At 41.7% G+C, this 21,235-nt stretch overlaps 3 protein-coding genes across 7 annotated transcripts in view; 1 reads left to right on the top strand and 2 right to left on the bottom strand.

Moving 5' to 3' along the window:
- The window catches only part of usp32 (ubiquitin specific peptidase 32), a 39,366-nt gene extending 36,929 nt beyond the window's left edge, over positions 1 to 2,437 (bottom strand). For 2 of the 4 annotated variants that reach the window (XM_053872086.1, XM_053872087.1), the window contains exon 1: positions 2,183 to 2,437. In XM_053872086.1, the coding sequence (XP_053728061.1) occupies positions 2,183 to 2,240 (58 nt within the window). In that variant the 5' untranslated portion in view covers positions 2,241 to 2,437. The remainder of the gene's footprint in view (positions 1 to 2,182) is intronic. The other 2 variants (XM_053872089.1, XM_053872088.1) reach the window with 2 other exon arrangements.
- Positions 1,602 to 9,384, top strand: si:ch1073-145m9.1 (uncharacterized). Of its 2 annotated transcripts, none has more exons than XM_053872091.1 (6): positions 1,602 to 1,731; positions 3,603 to 3,698; positions 3,939 to 4,051; positions 4,503 to 4,626; positions 5,180 to 5,352; positions 5,423 to 9,384. In XM_053872091.1, exons 1-6 carry the CDS (start codon positions 1,659 to 1,661, stop codon positions 5,480 to 5,482), a joined length of 639 nt encoding a protein of 212 aa, XP_053728066.1. In that variant the 5' UTR covers positions 1,602 to 1,658; the 3' UTR covers positions 5,483 to 9,384. The 2 variants fall into 2 exon arrangements, with proteins under 2 accessions (XP_053728066.1, XP_053728068.1); XM_053872093.1 differs by lacking the exon at positions 1,602 to 1,731 and adding an exon at positions 3,058 to 3,479 and having other exon boundaries at positions 5,423 to 9,383.
- Positions 6,239 to 20,681, bottom strand: appbp2 (amyloid beta precursor protein (cytoplasmic tail) binding protein 2). Its single transcript, XM_053872090.1, has 13 exons — positions 20,321 to 20,681; positions 16,485 to 16,573; positions 13,976 to 14,127; positions 13,780 to 13,903; positions 12,658 to 12,826; positions 12,496 to 12,585; positions 12,302 to 12,369; positions 12,120 to 12,225; positions 11,919 to 12,043; positions 11,080 to 11,165; positions 10,658 to 10,848; positions 9,620 to 9,785; positions 6,239 to 8,625 (listed from the first exon to the last, which is right to left on the bottom strand). The coding sequence occupies exons 1-13, from the start codon at positions 20,456 to 20,458 to the stop codon at positions 8,363 to 8,365; spliced, it is 1,767 nt and encodes a 588-aa protein (XP_053728065.1). The 5' UTR covers positions 20,459 to 20,681; the 3' UTR covers positions 6,239 to 8,362.
- Positions 20,682 to 21,235: the final 554 nt, after the last annotated feature.

The raw sequence follows: 21,235 nt of genomic DNA, 5'->3' as shown, positions 1-21,235 counted from the left end.
CTGCAAAACAGTGCTTATCAAGGAGATACTTAAAAAATCCAGAATTATATTTTGTGAATACATATCGAAATGTTTCAGTCGTGCAATTCAGTTGGAGCCAAAACTACAAAGCAAATGCACTGAACCTAAAATTCCATGCAGTGCAGTCTTTCCTACTGGATGGATGCAGAGGCAAGTTGAGCACATCAAACCTGGCATTTTTGTTGTTAAATAAGTGAAATATACCTGTATGTTGTTGAATCAAGAGAAACATCACATATGTGTTCACGGAGCGCTGCAGTCACAGGGAAAGGCGAGTGATGGAGACGGAGGTGAGGTTCACAGCATTGTACCAGTAAATATTAGGGATGCACTGATAAACCTCCAAACCAATGCTGCTGTGAACGTTGCATGAGCAGCATCTCTGTAAGGTTCTGAGGCTGGTAACAATGCTGGTGTTGCGCAGAGGACCATGTCCACACTGAGCGGTGGATAATACAAACATTAGCCACTCTTATTTTCATTTTTATTTTAAAAGAAGGAGGCTCAGTTTGTGTAGGTTTTCACTCTTGTTAGTCTTCTTGTCTAGCAATGTTGTTGCTGTCACTCCTGTGAAGGAGATCTACAGGAGCTTTGGAGGCAAATCGTGGACCAGAAGCACGCATACATAGAAAAATACATACATTGTTAGTTAACTACTGCTCAGTCCAGGGCAAGGGAGAACTCTTGATTATCTTTTACATGTCTTCTCCAGCTTATAGAGGAAGCAACACCAACAGCCAGCAACAAACTCATATCCCAACAATAACTAAGCAATAATGCATTTAGTAGACCATTATCTTTTCATTTTGTTTGCATATCAAATAATTATGCTTCCGGTTCATTCAGGTTAATGATAAACCACGGGTGTTGACACATTTTATGGGAAATCAAGGACTTTGACATGATCACACTTCTTTGTGTCACAGCTCCACTTCCCTTTAAGTCTCCAAATGTAGGGATAATTCATTCAAAATTGTAGAATTACAGCATCTATATATATATATATATATATATATATATATATATATATATATATATATATATATACCGGTCATGCTGCTGGAAATGGGAATTTCTCTTCGGAGTATCTATCTATCTACCTATCTATCTATCTATCTATATATATAGGTATAGGTATATGTATCATAATGTTGTGAATTATCACTGGGTTAATTGCCTGATATTACATTGAAGTATGGTTTGATCCATTAATAAATCTGAAGAATAACTAGTTGTTGGAGTCCATCCTCACTTTCTCTGACGCCACTGGCATCATAGACATTATAGCCATTGTGTGTTCTATACTTGAGAATGTTAGTTTTTGTTTTTGCTTCCTTAGGCGACTAAAGCACAACCTCTGTGATGTGGTTTCCAATCGTCTGTCATCTTCACAGGTACATCCCCATGCGCGGTGTCACACGCAGCTGTCACCGCACTGATGACTCTGATGGCTGTTTCTCCAAATTGTACAAAATGCTCTAGCTTTAATCGTGCACAAGTGACTGAGTATGAAGTAAACACACATGTCAACGGAGATTCAACAAAAAAATAACAGCGGATTTACGACCAAAACGCCCTAAACACGGTAGATGTTTTGCCAAAACAGCTAGCATATACCGCTAAACACAATCCACAACATGAACCGTCCAGTGCTGAAGACAGCTAGCTACAAGACCTGCGAGCCAGCGGGTCCAACGCAACATAATCTGAGTGAGACACTGCTGGCGAAGCACTGGAGTTCATACATGAACGATTGTTGACGGTCAGAATGCCATGTCAGTCCTCCCTGACGGACCCAAACACCCTGCTAGTCGCAGTCAACAACAAACCACGCTCTCGAGTCAATCCGGTCAGTTTAAGACAATGGTCCGTACAGGCATAAATAGACTAACACTACAACAAATTCCTACATATGAGTGTGCTGAGACATAACTGTTCCATTCGGTATTCAACCTACGCAACTAATAGTTGCTGAAATGACGCGAAGACACGGTAGCTTAGCTGCTAACCTAGCTGCCACTGTCTGAAAAGAGCGGGTCGGACTGAACGGTACCATTCTCGCCGAACTCTTTAATACACTAGTTTACTGGCTCCGGTTCTCCTAAGACCGTTGGCTAAGCTAGCGCCACTGGAGCTCCGAGACCGTTGCTTCTCGGCTTACCTCTCTTGACCGCCTCGTCGTACGACAGGAATCCGATCCTCGACTCTTTGGCCCCCATGATCCCCTCATTTCATTGTGATGATTTGATATGAACGTCGAGGGCTCTATTCCCTACATTCGTTTAAGACGTAGCTGAATGTTGTGAAATGGGTTCCTGGTCGTGTACGGTGAGTGTTAGTGCGTGTGTGTCTGTGTGTACTGAATAGCGACGCCTCCATTCTGTCACATGATCGGGCTCTACAGGTCAGTTGATCACAGCGCTCGTAAACGCAACTAACAACGTATTCGTGTGTCGTGGCATGTGTTGTTTCCTGAAATAGTGTGCACCTGACTTTTTGTTGGACGACAAAAAAAGCTTAGCAAACTCCCCAACAATTCTCAGATTTTGTGATTTGTTATTGCTTTAGAACATGAACCGCAAATGGCGCCATCTTGTGGATAATCTTTTTGACGTTTCATCTGGTAATAAACCTGAGGTCTCAATAATTATTACTGGACTAACTGAAGAAAACACATGAAATATATCTTAATATAAGTACACGCACATCACAGAGATTAATTTAAAAAAACGTGCGGAAGATGGAAATGGAGCTATTTTCAATGAGATTGAAAAAATATTGGAGTAGATATGAATGTATGCTTATTTTAGGACAGAATTATTTATTCAATTTACTTATCAGTCGTTTCAAATTCTCAAAGTATACAGAACAAAAAAGGAAGAACCCGTGTGTAGGATAAAGTGTCATCTAATTGGACTCCGGCTTCAAGAAAAAAAAAAGCATTCCTATCTAAATATCTAACTTTATAATTGCATTGGACGCTACATTTTCTTTATACGCATTTTTAAATAACCTGTATAAACAAAAAGTCAAGATTAACTGTTATGGAATAATCAGAAGGTGAAACTGATAAAGCGCTCCCAACGACTGTGTTATTTACGAGGCAGCAACTCGTTACGTGAACGCACCACGAACGTGCGTTATTTTGACTGCAAAGCTAAGCTTGCTAGCACCGTGTCTCTGACATTTTTTACTTTGTTGTCGTTGTTCAGTTAGAAATCATATTTCGCGGTTTGTTTTTGACGATGTACTTGACACGTGACACGTGAGGCGTTTGCGACCCCGGCAGTTTTTACTACTATTTTACTACTACACAGCCGATGCGACACAGCGGAGGGAGAAATGTGACGTGGTTAAACTATTTGATGGCGTGGCGAATTACGCCGTCATCTGGATAATCATTTGAAAGACGCGCACGATGAAACGTCATGTTTTGCTCTACTGGCCCAACATAATCGGTGAGAACCACTTTCAGTATTTATTTAGACGTCACTATTATGACAGTACAGGTGGAACGGATCGGCCTAGTAACCGACAATGAATGGACGATCTGGTGACGTCACGATGTGTTTGCGTTTCAGGATATCTGAGGATTCTCCTAGTATTTATTTCCTGGATTTCTCACCCAAACCCTGCTGTGTTTGTTCCTCTTTACTCCCTCTTTATTGGACTTGATGGTAAGTTAAATGCTTAATCCATCAGTAATTCTGACCAATCTTCCCGTGATGTAAATTCTGTGTTAGATTATCTGTCTGAACTAATTTAGGCAAGGCTGCACTGCACTGTTATTTTGCTGAAAATGATGTAAAAGCCGTTTAAATTAGAACGATACGGGACCTTCGGCTGATATCATGTGTTTATCACAGCGTGGAACTGCCAGCTCTGCTGGCTCTGTCATGATGATGTCACTTCCCTAGGAGTGGACGGTTGGCTGGCCAGGAGGCTTGGACAGACCTCGAGGTTTGGTGCGTGGCTGGACGTAGTGGTGGACAACCTGGGCAGAGGCATGTTATGGAGCCAAGTGTGGCAGGTATGGAGCAGCTTCTCCATTCTTGTTACATTATGTATCATGTAGCTGATGCTTCTTTGAAAGGCGCATTGATCGCTATTAAAGGTCTAAAACTGAGGACTGCAAGACCCAAGCTAAGCCCTAATCCAAACTAAGTGTGTCCTGCTGATGTTAAGCATGAAACTGACTGCAAGATTGAGTTGTCTCAACACATTGTGACCACATCTCCAACTGTTATTGACTTGCTATTCTGTTAAATTTTCCAGTCTCTGCAGTCCTGTATCTGCTTTAATTAGTGTCCAAACCCATCCGTGTCCTTGCCCATAGTTGCATGAAGATTAAGAATGCAGTTATCAACACTGTGGTGTGGTCGCAGTATTACGCTAGAAAGCCACACGATATTCTTTGATATGATTCTGTCCTGGTATAGCTAAGCGCTTTAGATCAGTGATGAACTGTCGCTGTGTTACAGTTGGGGTGGCTGGTGTCAGCCATGGAGTGGTGTGTGTTTGTGTGCAACCACGCAGCCAAAGGGGAGCAATGGAAGAACAGCTTCAACAGTAGCCCTCCCATCATCAGAGCCATCATGGCCAATGGTGACTACCTTTGAGAAATCCTTTTAACCTCTTAGGTCTCCTGTCCACTTATGTGGAGATTACATTTTGCCTGTCAGTACCATGATACTTTGTGTTGGAAAATGTTGATCTACCAGCCACATTCAGACATGCTGCCCACCTCATCTTGATTGCCAAATTAGATTACTGCCATTTCAGTGGAAAAAAATATGGAACTCCATCCAGTGCACACAATCACACAAGACTCCTAAAAGAAAACTGAGGGTGATAGAAAATTCCATGCATATTTTGAGAATGATACCAGTTCACATGGAATATGTATAGTCATGTCTCCAGCTTCATCTGACATGGTAATCTAAATTATTTTAGTAATGGTAGTGTGATTATTAATAGCAGCATTGTTAATAATAATTGACCACAAACAGGGACATTCTTCTTTGGAAAAAACATATACATTACATGACAGTTCAGTTATCATTCCTTCTAGGGAATTCCTATCCCAAATTACAAAAAGCAAAACGCTCGGGTCTGAAGAGGTTAAGACGTCTGGTAACAGTAACTGTCTTCACATTAGGACTTCGGACTCCTCTGGGGTTGTGGGTGGCAGGTGGGCTGCACTGCCTCCCACTGTGGCTGTACGGAGGCCAAAAAGGTCTGCTGTCCAGCTGGCTGCTGATGCCTCATTGGGCTCAGGTTTTGGGCACGGTGCTGCTGGCTGCTGGACGGGTCCTCGCCCTGAGAGTGGAGGTTAGTACCTCACTGTTGTACAGTATGGCTTTGTCATATTTTCACAACTTAACAAGCTGTTGCCTTACAGATATGGTGTGTCTGGATGCACATTCACCACCTGAGCAGTGGTGTGGAGAAAGACGATTGAAGAAGAGAGGTGCGATTGACAGTGTAAACTCTGCTTGCAGGTGGGGGGCCTGCCTTTTATAAACACTAGGCTTCATACTCACTTTGCTGCTGTGACTCCACAATCTTTTGTCCTGGATTGTTTCAAAATTGTGGCACCACTTATCAGTAAGGAAATTTGTGTTGCAAAGTATGTTGTAAATTAGCCTGATCAGCCATCACTACTTAATGGACACCTGTACATTGAAAACAATTGTCTCTCCCATATACATTAACTCCCTCATGTACTCAGCACAGCAGTCTAGTGCTCTACTTTTTTTGGATGTGTTCCTCTCACGCTCAAGATGGAGTAGGAATCCAGTTGACTGTGCGACCATATGAAGAGTAAACAAGTGCATCATCAAAGGATGATGTCAATTGTGGGAAAACGTCGAAAGTTTTTCCAGTCCACTTCACGATATCGAGTTGACTTTTTTGCCATGTACACTTAATGTTTTAGGGTTATATGTATGCTATGCAACAACCAATGTAATAAGGGTCAGTTTCACTTCATTAGCTTAATGATTTTTGATTGCAGAGGTTGTCCATTTTCGGTAAGTGTCAGCATTCCTGGGCAATGGGCATTGACTCAAATAGAAGCTTTGTAAAATAAATAAATACATGAAAAAAATAACTAATTTGGGTGGAGATTTGTAATCACATCCATGGAGTCTTGTTTTTGTCAAATATATGTCGACCTTACTTCGGTTACACAGGTCTTCCTGTGGCTATTAAAAAAAACTGTGACACTCAGGAGTCGGTGATATATGTTTTTAATGTTTCTGTGGCTAACAGTGAAGCAGTAACAATGAAACATCACATTTTGGTCGTCACTCATCTGGTTAAACAGCTGCTACTGAAGAGAGAGATCACAGCTTCAGAAAACACCCAAGCAGCTCACCGATGATAAACATTAACCATTACATTCCATCACTTCCCGACAGTCCAGAGGCTCTGTGGAGCTGAACGGCCCACCAATAGAGAATAAGACATTGTTGCTCGATAAGGACATAATACTGTGTGTATGTGTGTGGGGCGGTGGGAGGGGTTTCTTGTAATTCTCCATAAAATAAAAGCCTTCCTCCACCAGATTGCATTCATGCATTGCAGGGACATTCAGTTTGAGAACACTTACTGCATCTCCTAAAACATTAGAATCGAGTGTAGCACCTGCACATTTAAGTGTGACTTCAAAGACTGTCCTTCATACTGAGGCAAACATTCTCTCAGTGTAGCAAATTGTCGTGTAGAAGGGGAGTAAGGCTGGACCTTGTCAGCTGTGAGAGAACCAAAAGCCTCTAATGTTATCAACCACATTTATTGTCATGTCAGATGTGGAGCTGAAAGGTCCCCAAGCTCTAGGTTCCAATCAGGTTTCAGACATCTGTTTTTGGACATCCATTTGTTCCCCTGCAGGTGGTGCTGTCGATTGTCTAGATGAGTCATGGCAATAACTTTGTGTTAGAAAGTGTAAGGTGATGAAAGATTAAGATCACAAGCTATATCTGCTGTTTTTTTTTGTCAAGACATTTAAGCAGGCGACCACAGGGAGAGATGAGAACATATCGCTCAACTTGTGGAGGGTGCACCCTAGAGTTTTAGGAGAAGTAACATTGTTGCACTTGGCTTTTAAAAATCAAATCATTAAATTAATTTGATTCAAAATTTGAATTGGACAAAAAAAGACAAACCATTTGTTAAAAGCAAGTTTACCTGCCTTCACATTAGCCAAACTGAAATCAAAATTCCATGTTACACAGAGACAAACTGTATTACATAGTAATTCACTGAGAAAAACCTTTTGCCATATTATTGCTGATTACCTCTCCTCCCTGCAAGCAAATGTTTGACGTATTTTGACTGTGGTCATGTACCAAGTTAGGAAGTAGAGGACAGGTGGGGGAAAAAAAACTGACCGACCCTTTGGAAGAAATTTGCTTCGTTAGTTTGGAATGTAAAGCTTCATTTGACTGGATGTTTGCAACAGAATCGGTGATAACTGATCCTGAACATTCTGCCTTCAGGGGGGCTTCATACAATTAAATATGCACCAGATCTCAAGAGTTCTGATCCAAACCATCCACTGCATGTACAGAAAGGAACTGCCATGTGACATCACACACACAAACACACGAAACTAATGCTGATGAGCAAGTGCTTCTTGAGGGGTAATCAGCACTTCAAGTTTCAGTCGGTCAGCTGACAGAGGAGTGCCAGCTGTTCTAAGGCTGGTAGCTTTCTGAGGAGCACTCAAGCATCAGTAGAAATGACACACACTCCTGTACATGCAGCAGTCATGGTCTCACAACTTGATCATTGAACTAACACATTTTGCCATGTCCTCTCCTTGGGCAGGTCCACTTGTCAAAAACAAGAAGCAGGAACGGCTTCAGCACATTCTGTTGTTAGTCCCCAACACAAAGGCTAAATGAAAACACCAAAAAGCCTTCAAATAAAATTCAGCATACTGGCAGGGAAACAGCGTTCGCCACGCCGGATATTTGGAGAGTTGATAGATGTGCTGGTGGATATGATTTGCTGCAATCCTTCTGGCTACAATGGTTTAAACAGAAACTCAAAAGTTCATAAATCCTTAGTGAAAAGAAAAGGCAACACAATGAGAGGTTGTTAGTCATCCTTGCTGGACGTCTGCGGTCGAGTGCGTGCTCCGGGATCAGTTCTTCAGGTGGTTTCTCCTTTTGGTGAATTCCAAATTTTGGGGCCAAGTACCAACAGCTGCAGTGACACCTGGCGATGATGTTTGAATAACTAGTTCATTGTGAGGTGTCACATTTTGGACTCATAAAGCCACGTGTCCACTGTGTTTCCACTCTGTTCCCTCTTAAAATAATACGATTAAAAATCAGCCCAAACACGGTCGGGTAGGTCCCATGCTCTGAGCCAATAGGAAAGCTTGAACCACTTCCTGGGTCTGCTGTGGCGTGTTGTTTACGTCTTCCAGGGCGTCCGCTACTGCAAATTGTCGGTCCCTCAGCCTATTCCAGTTGGACAGCACATTGTGGTATTCAAAGACCTTCTCGTAGTTTCCCACTGAGTTGTAAAGTTTGATCAGGCCTCTGTAATCGTACTCCAGACCACTATAGCCCTCGCCGAACAGCTTCTTCCCTGCAGACAGATCATCAAAGTATTGTTAAAGCAGCACTATCCAGCACACTTTAGGGCTTTTGAAATTGATGTTGGACCCCAGTGGAGCACTGAACTAGTCTTTCCGTGATACTCCGTAAATCCTAAATTATCCATCCATCCTTGCTCTCCCGATTATTCGTTGCTGAGTCGTGGGGGGCAGTGGCTTCAAAAGGGAGCGCCAAACGTCCTTCTCTTGGACATCCACCAGCTCTGACTGGGAAATCCCCAAAGCTTATGACCGTCAGGATAAAGATTGATCAGCAAATGGAGAACTTTGTCTTTAGGCTCAGCTCTCTCTAACACACAATAGTGCGGTACAGCCATTGCTGAATACATGTCCTCAAGACCTCACCAACCCAACTTTGATGCTGTTGGTCAGGCATTGAGCTACATCAGTAGATAAAATGACTATCATTTATAGAAGATGAACAACTGACTGCTGATGCTTTCACTATGCTTAATCAGACCTGAACTAAACTTGTGCTGTGTATTGTACAACTATTAGCAATTGTATTTCATCATGATTTAATAGTCTATATGAGGATCAAATCATGACATCGATGGGATATGGCTCTCTTGTGTTTATCTCTCGCTCTCTCTCATGTTTCACACACACGCGCACGCGCACACGCACACGCACACGCGCACACACGCACACACGCACACACGCACACACACACACACACACACACACAGTGGAGCATCACAGATGAAGAGAGTGAAAACGCCAGTCGGATTTTCCTGAGGAACAAACCAAAGACCCTCTAACTTAATCTCAATGGTATATTTCCATCAAGAGGGAAGCAAGAGGAAAACCTACTGTGGTAAAGGCAAGGAATGGATCATTAAAATTTCATATTCATTTTTATAATGTCTACCACCGTAATTTGCATTTATTCCAATGTACTCACAAAGATCTGACTAACTAAGGTGTAAAACCAGGACAGACACTGAACATTTGAAAACAACTGACCAATAGCAATGGAACGCAGGTAGAGTCTCTCGGCGTCGTCATACTGGTTCATGTCGTAGTTGTAGAGTGACGCTAGATGGCCCACAGACAGGGCGACTTCATAGTCTTCATGGCCCAGAAGCTGCTCCTTAATCTGGATAGCTTTAATGTGCATCTCCTCCGCCTCCTGGACCCGAGAAAAACAAATATAATCCATCTGATTTAATAACTTCTTTAAAATGCAACAGTGAGCTTCTCAAAACACAATTCATGCAGATGATCTTTTCCATGGTTTAAGGGTTTCCGATACATGGAATCGTGGAGCTACACAGAAATATAAATGCCGCCATACCTATACAGAATTCATTCAGACTTACGGCCTTTTTTTTTTAGATTTCACAAATGCAGATTTTATGAAAGATTAAAATCCATATCTGCACCCATTTATGGATCATGATAAGAACATTAAATTGTATTCGGGATATGTGACAATGCTCAGCAAATCATTTCATTAGAAAACATACTGGACTCTCAACTGCTTGTCCGGATGTACTTCACTCGAGAGTGGTGTGGCACAGTGACACATAAAACCTGGCGTTGAACGTTATGTCTATGGTGCGCCCCAATAATCTCACACAAACATCCCAACAAGTGGAAAACACAACACACAACAAGGAAGTAGACATGATCATTGTGGTTCAGGCGTGTCAGTCCTGAAATAAGCATCATAAGAGCGCACACATCCTGCCCAGACACTTGAAGGATCCGACCGAATGAGGACAGCTGCAGAATGGAGTGAGGTTCTTGTTTCTTGTCCTCGATTAGCTACATTCCGTTTTCGTAAATTAATGATCATGATTCTGATCCATCTGTAGGTTTCGCTGGCAGTCTCGTACCATGTATAATATTTGGCAGTACATTCACTTTACCCACCGATTTCTAAAACTTGATGGACGAAAAAAGTAAATCACCAAAAAAATAAATAAATAAATAAATAAATAAAAACGAACCAGTTTTAACTGAAACTGTACCATCGCTCTAATCAGCACAGAAGCTCACCTTAAACTTCCTCATGGACTGGTAGAGTCTCCCAAGGTTGCCGTAGTGTTTGGCTGTCTGAACGTTGAACTCTCCAAAGGCCTTCTTTGCCAGCTGCAGAGAGGAGAGGTGCAGATCGTGAGCCTCCTGCAGGAGGCGCTCCTCTGTCTCCTTGTTGTGGCAATCAATGGCAATTTCCTCTAAGATCAGAGCTGTGTAACAAAAGTATGGGTACATGTATTACTTTGCACTTTTTTTTCCACATTATGATGTTCAAATAAATGCCAAATAAGTTAGTAAAACAGAACATGGCTATTTTGGCTGAAGGAAGACATCTGTTAGAATAATAAAATAAGCCAGACATGAGCAGTTTGTAAATAAATTAACTTAAACACACTGAAATCAATGTATTCTGTCACATCATGATCACAGAGGAAAAGTACCTTTGACTCTTTTGGAAGACGCCAACAGCAGATGGTCTTCAGGCAGAATGTGTGTTATGATGTCTATGGCACGTTCTGCGTGAAATCTTTGAAAGAAACGCAGCAGCATGAGTGAAGGATGACAAGTTCCATCTCAAGGACTGATGAAGGACCTACAAGTATATTACCATTAACCTTTTGCACATAAAATATTCTAAAACTGTAAAATAGTCTTGCAGTTAAAAATAAATGGACTGACACAAACAAATCAAGCTCTGAGGAATGGATTTAAATTACATCGATGTGAAAACCAAATCCCTTGAAGGAAACAGTACTTATTGCAGTCTAAAAAGAAAACCTCATACACTGCCAAAAATGCTGACTCACTGACTAACATGATTTTGATGGTCAACTAGTCAATGACTACCTTAATGATTAATCGACTAGTCAGCATGCAACGTGTATTAGCTGACATGAAGTGTAAATATGTTGTAAATAGAACTCACATAAACAAATATCTGTTGCTCAAAATGTGGGGTGAAAGGTAGGTGTCCTTTAATGTGTCACTGTGCTCCCTTTAGACGTTTTGGGTTGCGATGACTGATGATACGGGTGTCACAACTAGTCGAATAATGAACCCATCTGCGACAAACTTCATAGTTGATTATATTGTTTTCCCTACAAGTCACATCTATCTTCTTAATACAGTCATCCATCCATGAACCACATTGGTTTTCCTCTTTTTTCACTGGCTACCCCATCGCTCACACTTCTACCATTTAGCCTCTCTGCTTTATAATTCCCATTAATAATGCCATGTATCTTAGACAAAAATGCCTTCTCATATGAAGGGCACTCACAGTGCGTTGTCGAATTTCCCAGAGCTGTACTGGTGCACGTATGATGAGTAGGCCAGATCCTCATGGGCTGTGGCAACGTGGATGTTCTTTCCCCCAAACACAGACTGTCGGATGTCCAGTGCTGTCTAGGATTAGTACAAAGACAAGGATCTTAAATGACGAGCACTCATCAATGAGATACTTGAAGATCAACCAACTTACTTGGTAAATAGCAACTGATTGGCATATGTTGTCTACATTTAATAAGTAAAATCCATAATCTAACAGTGTGTCCGAGTACTTGGGATGCTTGTGTCCAAAGTGTTCCCTGAAAAATTCAAAATACATCTATTAACATAGGCATGACAAATGGTGTTCATAGTTGTGGGCTTGTATGAGTTTACCTAGCTAGAAACACTGCATGTTTGATCAGCTGCTCTGCTTTCCTGAACTCTCTTTTTACTACACAGGCCTGCAGCAGAGAAACAAAATGTCAAACACCATGACTACACTAAAGCAGTGCATCCTCTTAGCCACGGAAATATGCGACTGTGCGGTAACACGCATTCTCTCAAGTTCACTCTCCCTCGTAACCAACCTTGGACGCTTGCCGAAGAACATCCACCACCACTTTAACAGGCAGTCCTGAATTGATTTCCTTCATGGCCTCTATACACCACCTGTACGCCTGTGGAGTAGCAAATCCTCACTTAATACTTGTTGTCAGACGTTGGGATGCGGAGTAAGGGGTCACACGTACCTCATCATAGTGGCTTTTGGCGAAGAGCAAGGCACAGAGCTCACCGTACAGTGCTGCCTTGTTGGCCAGGTGGCCATGTTTGGCTAGTTTGTCCATATACGACTGAGCGAGCTTGAAGGTTTCTTCTCCCAGGTGATACCTACAGTTTCCGTTGCGGACATGAAGCAGCCTGCAGAGATGAGATCAGATTTTTAATTAATACATGTAGAGGCACGGCAGAATGTTAATGTCAACTTCTTCAACTATGAGTGACACCATTTTCAGCGAAAACAGCAGCACCTCACCAATATCACAGAGTATTTCAGTGAAATGATGACCCATTCTACAGTGCCCCCCCACTCACTTTTTTTTGCTTTCAATTATTTAATTATTAATTTATTATCCATAAAGAAAATATTTAGATACTTAAAGCAAGTCTTGCCCATGGATCAAAACATGATGAACGTGTGCTACTACTGCACTGCACTACACTGCTTGGTTTTGATGCCAGTCTCCTAGAAAAGAGACCATTTCACAATTTGCACGTCTGCCTTCATGGCACGCAATTCCTGGACACATCTGAAACATGGATATTCTTAAAACCACTTTCGTGAGTGGTTATTCATAAGACATCTAAAGTACTTTTTTGGAGTGAATGGCGATTACGAAAGCACTCACATAGAGAAGGAAATTGTCAGATGGATGGAATAATGGAGGAAAATGGCACATATCAAAAAGACCCTGAACAAGAGCCCTGTAGAAGGTGTGAATTGTAAAATCTGATTACACATTCTACAGCAGCACAGCAGAGCAGATTTGGCATTTCTAGACTGAGAGCAGTTTAAAAAAAGGAAAGTACAAGCTGCGAATTGCTGTGGCTGTGCGCAATCATTTTATCGTAAATATGCATACACTACACACCCATGCGTAGTTAGAAAGCTTTCATTTTATCCTTTGACAAACGGTCTGAACTTCTTAAAAAGCACCACGCATAACAGATTGTGCTGGCGCCAGTGAACCTGCTCTGAGTTTCGCTGGTCCTACGTGCAGACGTGCTCGAGTAAGAACAGTCACTGTATAAGCACTCAGAAGATGTTGTGCATGTGTGTTGTCTTTTTGACAAGAGAGCGAATTAAGATTTACCTGACACAACATTCCACAGCCCTGAAACAGTGCAGGACCTCGCTGTGGAGCGTGCAGAGCTGCAGGCACGACAGGAATACTTTCTCAGCATCTCCATACCAGCCCGCATCAGAAAGAAAGCCACCTGCAATGAGAACATCTTTGTATTGTGTAGCTCTTCTTAGCGGCTCAATGGAAAGTCAGTCAATGACCTTACCTAGCACAAAGCCAAACTGGATGGCCTTCTCTTTGACGTGGGCATCGGACTCTGCGATGTAGGAGCAGCGACGGCTGAAGGAGTTGGCCAAGACAGAAGCCACTTTAACACCATGATCCATTAGAGCCTGGAAGCAGTGGTGCAAGAGGTGTCTACAGGGAGACAGGATATGGAGATGTGAGTGAACTGCATGTGTATTTAAAACACCACTGAAAAGAATAACAGGCTTTCCCACTGAGCTTTTTTGTCTAGGCGGGCGCTGTGACTACAATCTGAAAAATCTGAACACTGAACTGAAGCTCCAAATACGGCATCTCAGAGGGTTTTCACACTGCGCATTTGTCTTGAGACAAAGTGTATCTGGCTCAAAGGTCCGACGTGAACACAAGCGAGTCGGGTTGCAGTGGACTTGATACTACCTGGAGAGCTGCACCTTGTCTCAGGAAGCTCTCTCGCCTCAGACTAGACACCGGAAAGCATGACCCTCACCAAGAGAACCAGCCAAATCAAAGAACCACTCCACATAATAACCAGCCTGATCCATCTCAGGGTGGTCTCAAAACTTTCTGTAGGACCAAATGAACCACAGACCCAAACATCATAACCCTAAGTTTAGCTCGAGCGAAGGCAGAAGCTGAAGACCAGGATGCAGCTTCACAAATTTCCGCCATGGACACACCTGGTCACTGCCCTCCCAGCAGAGTGACCACAGTAACACAGACAGACCGAGTTTGGGCCAACTGGTCTGACTAACCAAGTCTCCCGCCTGTGGAAGGATGGCATCCCTAATGAGTCGCTCTCCCGCAGGAAGGTTGAGGCACGCAGCGCAGGAGTTCAGCTCCAGCAGATGCCTGAATCCCAAGCATCTGCAGTACTTGTCATGGGTGTCTACACCGCCTCACACAAAGCAAAATCGATCCATATAATAAGCACCAGAGGGTGATGAAGAAATCCAAATCCAACACACAGGCTAAGTGACAAAGGGAGACGAGCAGTGAGGAGCAGGCGAGTTTATTGGGAGAGGTGGAGCCATCCTGGGCGGAGAGTGAAGCAAATCAATTGTTAATCATGAGGCAAAGCTTCCGAGTGGATTAACCAATTGCGAACACCATTAGAGGGAGGAGCATGCATCACATAGAACTACATGTGCAGCGCAACTCCACGCAAACATGATCAACGTGGAGCTGTAAAAAGGTCTGATCACAGTCTGGGCGGACAACATTGTTCAAAAACAACTTCACAAACTCCCCAGAACTCTCAGGTGTGCACCCACCACTACAGGAGAATGGTGCTCGGGAGGAGCGCAGTGGAGCGATCTGGGACTCGCTATGTGAGCAGGTGTTTGACAACTCACATGCTTTGATTTATTAGGCTAATAAACATCTGATTTTATTGACAGACAGCTTTACTTAATTAATTAATGCTTCACTCTACAGTAACTGTTTTCACAGCTATGATCTCACAGCAGCACAGCTATCTGCATGAGGACAGTAAAGATGAAAGACGCTGATTTTTCCAGAGTTACAGAAGATTACCAGACTATTCATTGATGATTTTTGACGTCTGGATATATACTTTACTGATCAAAATCTTCTCGATTGTCAGTAATATCTTTCACTGTGTTAAATGTGTTGTATAAGCAGTGTGCATAAATCAAGATATTATGCAGGTTGTTTCTATTTTATTATTATTATTTTGTAAAATAAAGATGATAACACTCTTTGCTGTTTACTTCTGGCTAAGAAACGCCACATTCTGTTACAGCTGCGGCAGAGTTTCGTCATCAGTTAATATCTGAGGTGACGATGACTTGTATTGTTAAGAAGTGACAGAGAAATAAGGTGATCAAGCCGATAGATGTAAATAGGTTTGGGCTCATGTCGCCCCGCAGATGACGATTTCCTTGAGACGTTCTTTGTCATGGGACACAAACCAGATGTTCGCCACTTCTTATCATGATCGGTAGCAAAACTCTTGTTCGGACCATCCCTAATGGTTATATTATATTGTAGCCTTAAATTATATTGCTTTTAATAAGTCATGGCCATTTTTACAGTACTTCTTGACCACCCATATAAATATTTGAAAACACTTAAAGAACACCTCGTAATAGAGTGCCTTTAAATAATATTTACATGTCATACCCAAAGTTGTGTAACCAAGCAGTAAAAGAAATAAATAAAAAATAAATAAATAAAAATCAGACAATATAAAGTAAAGTAATATTTAATCAAGTAACATTTTAAGCATACGATGTCATGGGATAATTAGATTTGTTTTGTATTTTTTTTCTTTTTACCAAAATGATAGCTAGCTTAAGACTTGCCTTCTCACAATAGTGACTGAATATAATGTGGCGTCTTGTGAAATATTATTGCCTACACCTGCCCAAGGCTCTGTCTTAATCCTAAACAGCAAGAAAAATAGACAGATTATGACTATTTTGTTTGACATCTTTATCCACATGGTGTGAGGTGCCAGGCACAGTTCAGCTGCATCGTCAGCTCACCTTTTGTCTGAAGCGCGCAGCACTTTAGCAAAGACCTCCAGCTCACAGAACTCTCCTCCAAGCTGGCAGAGACGGCCCTGTTGATAAAGCTGAGAGAGGGAGGGGAAAAGAAGACATTTATCAATGGCAAAATGCTTTCACTTCAAGGAAAGCAAACTTAGAAACAGTAGACAGAAAAAAATACTACAGTATAAATACAGCTTAAGGTATTTTTCCCCGCTCTATATGAAACTGAGTGGATTTACTATTGCAACCACAGACACGGTTATCAAAACGGGAAAAATATATGTTAATGGGTTAAGAAAGAGCATTTAAGGTGCTTAACGCATATGTTGGCTGTTGAATGAAAAAAAAAAATCAGATCAATGCATGATCCCAGAAATATCTTGGGTGCTTTCAGGTGGAAAGCTGACAAACCACCAGCGCAAAGAGTGATGACAAGAGAGCTTAGCAGAAACCAACTGGGCTAAGAACCTATCTAGTGTCATCTGACTTTATGTTGGACTCACTGTTTCAACAGTCACCCTCACAAAAACGAACAGTGATGGCTCCAATTGACAGATAAAATGGCATAGAGACGCACATCTCAGAAAAAAGCTTTTTAAACCACAAAAGTCCATCGAAATGAAACCAAAGAGAAATAATTGTTTTATGACATGAGACTACAAACAAATTGTCAGTGATGTTGACAAAGAAACAAGGGTTTCAAAAATGTAACATGGAGCATATTTTTTGCAACTAGACCTGGGCAATATATCGATTAAGGATGTCCTGATACCGATGCCAGTATGGGTACCGCCATTGATACTGGCCAATTTCGCAATACTCATCCAATAATAGCTCATGACAGCGCCCAATGCCTACCACAGTGTTCCCTTGCAATATTCCACAGATTCAGTGTTACAGGTTTTTACAGGGCCGTCCATTCTCACACAAATGAAGGTGGTCGCAGGTTTGTATGGCAGGCAGGTAGGTACTCCCAGATTAGGGCACGGTGGCGGACCTTGCTGCAAATCAGCAACTGTTCTATTTTTTAGAGTTCCACGCCACAGAGGATTTCACACTCTTGATGTGAATAGGTCAGATTTATGACTCACTCCAGCTGCTGCGAGAGAAACCACTAAGATACAGGAGGATTTTTTTCATGACGGTAATTTTAAATGTGTTTAATTCAAGCAAATGCTCAATAGTGACATTAGTAGTTACAGAGACTCTGATTTTATCAAATGATCTGATCGTTGTATTGTTGTGATAATTAACAGGTTTAACTTCAATGGTCCAGAATCTGCGCGTCGGAGCAATGGTTCAACGCCGTCGCCGTCACAAAGCTGTCACCATCGTCAACACGCTTCCTTCAGCAGGTTTTGGGAATGCACTCGCAAGTCTCTGAATAAAATTAAATAATCCTGAGATTGTGTTGTCTATGCATTCCAAGAATGATTGATGTGGAGTATCTAAAGTACAGAGTCAAGCTTTTGAACTCCAGCAACCACGTTAAGGGTCGCTAACATGGAGGTAATATCGTCTCCTAAAACAAAAAAAAATCATGCCTTCTAATCTTTTTGTGGCAACTAATGATAAAAAAATGGATTATTCTACCAGTCTGTTTACTTCCACTGCATAGCTGACTGCAATGCTCAGGCAGCCGCACATTACCCAGACCCGTCATAGTCAAACTACTCGGCAAGCTATTAACTACATTATCCAGGTCGTGTAGGTGGACTAAAAGAAATTCCAATTCTCTACATTAGTCGGACTAAGATGTTAACATGTATTTTAAAAGACAGAATTTAGCCGGACTAGATAATATTAGATTAGCGCAATAATCTGTTTTTCTGAGCCGTGCAACTGCAGTCACTATATATGTAAACCAGTAGGCAGTACCAGGATCATAGATATTACATATCAGCATATGGGAAATGAATACAGAAACATGGAATCGGCAAGAATTTTCAATTGTGTGAGCCCTGGAGACACAGGAGAAAAGGACACGGGTTGACGTGAAAATAAACACGCGACAGCCACTCACATTGATTTTCCAATCACAATAAGTTTGTTAGCCGATGCTGGTTAATTCACTGACATCATAGCTTTTGTCTCCATCAGCAGCAGACATCAGCGCATCCATTTTAAGGTCATCCACCGTTTCAACTATGTACGGCAAGTACTAGTCGATAGACAGTCCACGCCTTTGGTGTTGCCCTGCTCCCAGCTACTGTTGGAGGAAATTATGGGACTTTCACGATAAGCACATAAGATAACTACACAGGAAGTTGCAGGATGGGCTATTCTACAATGACCCAAACAAACAAACTCTACAGTTCCCCTCGGACTAAAATGCATCGACAGAAGAAGCAACCGATTCCAAAAATGCACCCTGATGGAATGGAGGTCACCTTCCTTACCACTTTTCCATCAGTTGATTGGGATGACATCTGTCATACAGCTGAAAAAATAAGACTCACCGAGTCTCATCACTTCACATGTTTAACAATGGGGGACCTTTCCGTTTCCATTAGTCCGAATGCTAGAATGCTTATGTTATCCAATCGTTGGGAAAAAATGTATTTGGATCTTTATCATTAGTCTGTCACTCCTAGTATTATAATTGTTATAGAAAATTACAATAATAATAGTAATTCTATGATTGTAATTATTGGAGCTGGCTAACATTTAGGACCCAATTTATGTTTGTTCCTCCTTTCTGTGAAAGTGGCTCAAGATTTGTCGTCAAAATTTAAGCAATACCTGTTGGGATGCACTGATCCACGTTTTTGACTTCCAATCCAATCAGAATACCTGGGATTTGGATCAGTGAAACATCATACACTGGCTCTTGGGACATAAACAAATCCATTTTCAGACTGACAAGTGACATAGGACAGACGTCTGAAGTCCAACATCGGAGATATTTCACTAATTTAAGGACACACAAACAAGCACAAGTTAACATAAGTGGCAGTTGTCAGTATAAAAAGGACAAAATATACTTGAGAAAAAAAAAACACCAACTGCAGAGTCAGGCCACTTCTTCTTGGGTGACAGGTGAATAAACCTCAATGACTTGCTGTAAAACCAGCTACAAAACTATACCGTTCACAATGGAAGGTCATTTCACTGACAGAACTGGAACATTTTTTAACTATACATAGTAAAACCTAAAGATGATAATGAATATTGTGCTCTCTAGCAGTCAGCAACAGACTTTCTGTAAATATGGCAGATGAATTAAGACATTGACCAAGTTAAAGGGAGACGTTCTGTGTCAAAGAACCTTTTAGTTAAGACTTTTTTGCCACAGTGGAAATGAGGATACGCTCTTTCTCAGCAGACAGCGTGACAGAATGCTCTATTAAAATGGTATGGCTGTTTGTGAACAGTTTCCCCATATTGCTGAGGAAAAGAAACAGAGGACTGAACTTGATTGGATGCATAGTCCGAAGAAACAGACAACTAAGATAGTGGGAATATCCGACAAATACGACACGGCACAAATCTCAACCGGACAAAGACCTTCTTAGCATAAATGTCATAAGAAACTTCCCAAATGGTGGCTTTAAGTACAAAACACATGATGTCCTGGTGACTTGGTTCCACGCGAACACTGCATATGTGCCTCCTTCAGAGGAAATCTACATTTAGCCCTAAAATACAACAAAACAACGGCAGACACCCTCCCAGTAAACACATGTGAATATGTCGAGTCCATAACTGAACCCATGGTCATCGTGAGGAGCGCTGTGGCTGCAGGCTAGTTAGCTTGAAGTAGCGTTATGGATATTTAGCCTGCTATGTACACAAACACATTCAGTTGTGTATTCACGGTCGACACTTACCTTATAATACACGTCGAACTGTATGTTTTCAGGGAGCGATCGTATGTCCCTTCTTGATCGACTGTAGTTGTCCACCACAGCCGAAATTGCAGTGTTGTACAGTGTTTCTGGGATCCATTCGAGCTCCACCGCAGCCATGTTGTTTTCCCCTCTCCTCCCCAGCTGTCCCTACATTCGCTACCTAAATGCTAGAGCTGCACCTTCGCCCGGAGCCCTCATATAACAGACACTAGGGTGCTAGTAACTACGACTACACCAAAAATAGAAGAGCACATCAGATCGCTCTGTCAACCATTCTTCACATCTTTCTCCTTCATCCTCCAACGTACGTCGCGTCTACAGCATTGTCCGCGTACTGACGCATTCTTAAACGACAACGTGATGACGTAACCATTCGGCGATTTAAAACGTTATTTCATAAAAAAAGTTATTACATTTAGCATTTGGCCCTACTTCCTGAAATGCATGAACTTCTGTAAGCTGTGTACAAATGTACAAACATTCAAATATGTCTCCAATATTTTATTCAATCACATGTCACAATGATGTTTTATCACCCATCGTCGTATTAAGGGTACTCAGAAGCGATCCACGCATCTGGGGCTATGTGCTTTAACATTCAATTTTGCCAATGCTTATCAGTCCTTTGACATGGCTTTTATTATTATATGAATCTGACTGTTGACGTTCAAACCCAAAATAATGTCACAAGAGATATGTACTGCATACTGTGTACAGCATATATCTTTCTGAATCTGACATTGGAAACAGATAACCCACTATATTCCCAAAATACAGTAATAGAAATATTATGAACTCAGTAAACTACTAGTACTAGTGATAAGAAATCACAAGGATCCAAGAAAGAACCTTAATGAACAGAAATCATGAAGATGTGACTGGTTTTGTGTCTAA

Source organism: Synchiropus splendidus, chromosome 8, assembly GCF_027744825.2.
Source record: "Synchiropus splendidus isolate RoL2022-P1 chromosome 8, RoL_Sspl_1.0, whole genome shotgun sequence".
NCBI lineage: Eukaryota > Metazoa > Chordata > Actinopteri > Syngnathiformes > Callionymidae > Synchiropus > Synchiropus splendidus.
The sequence above is the reverse complement of the archived record's forward strand: the minus strand, read 5'-3'. Positions and strand labels throughout refer to the sequence as shown.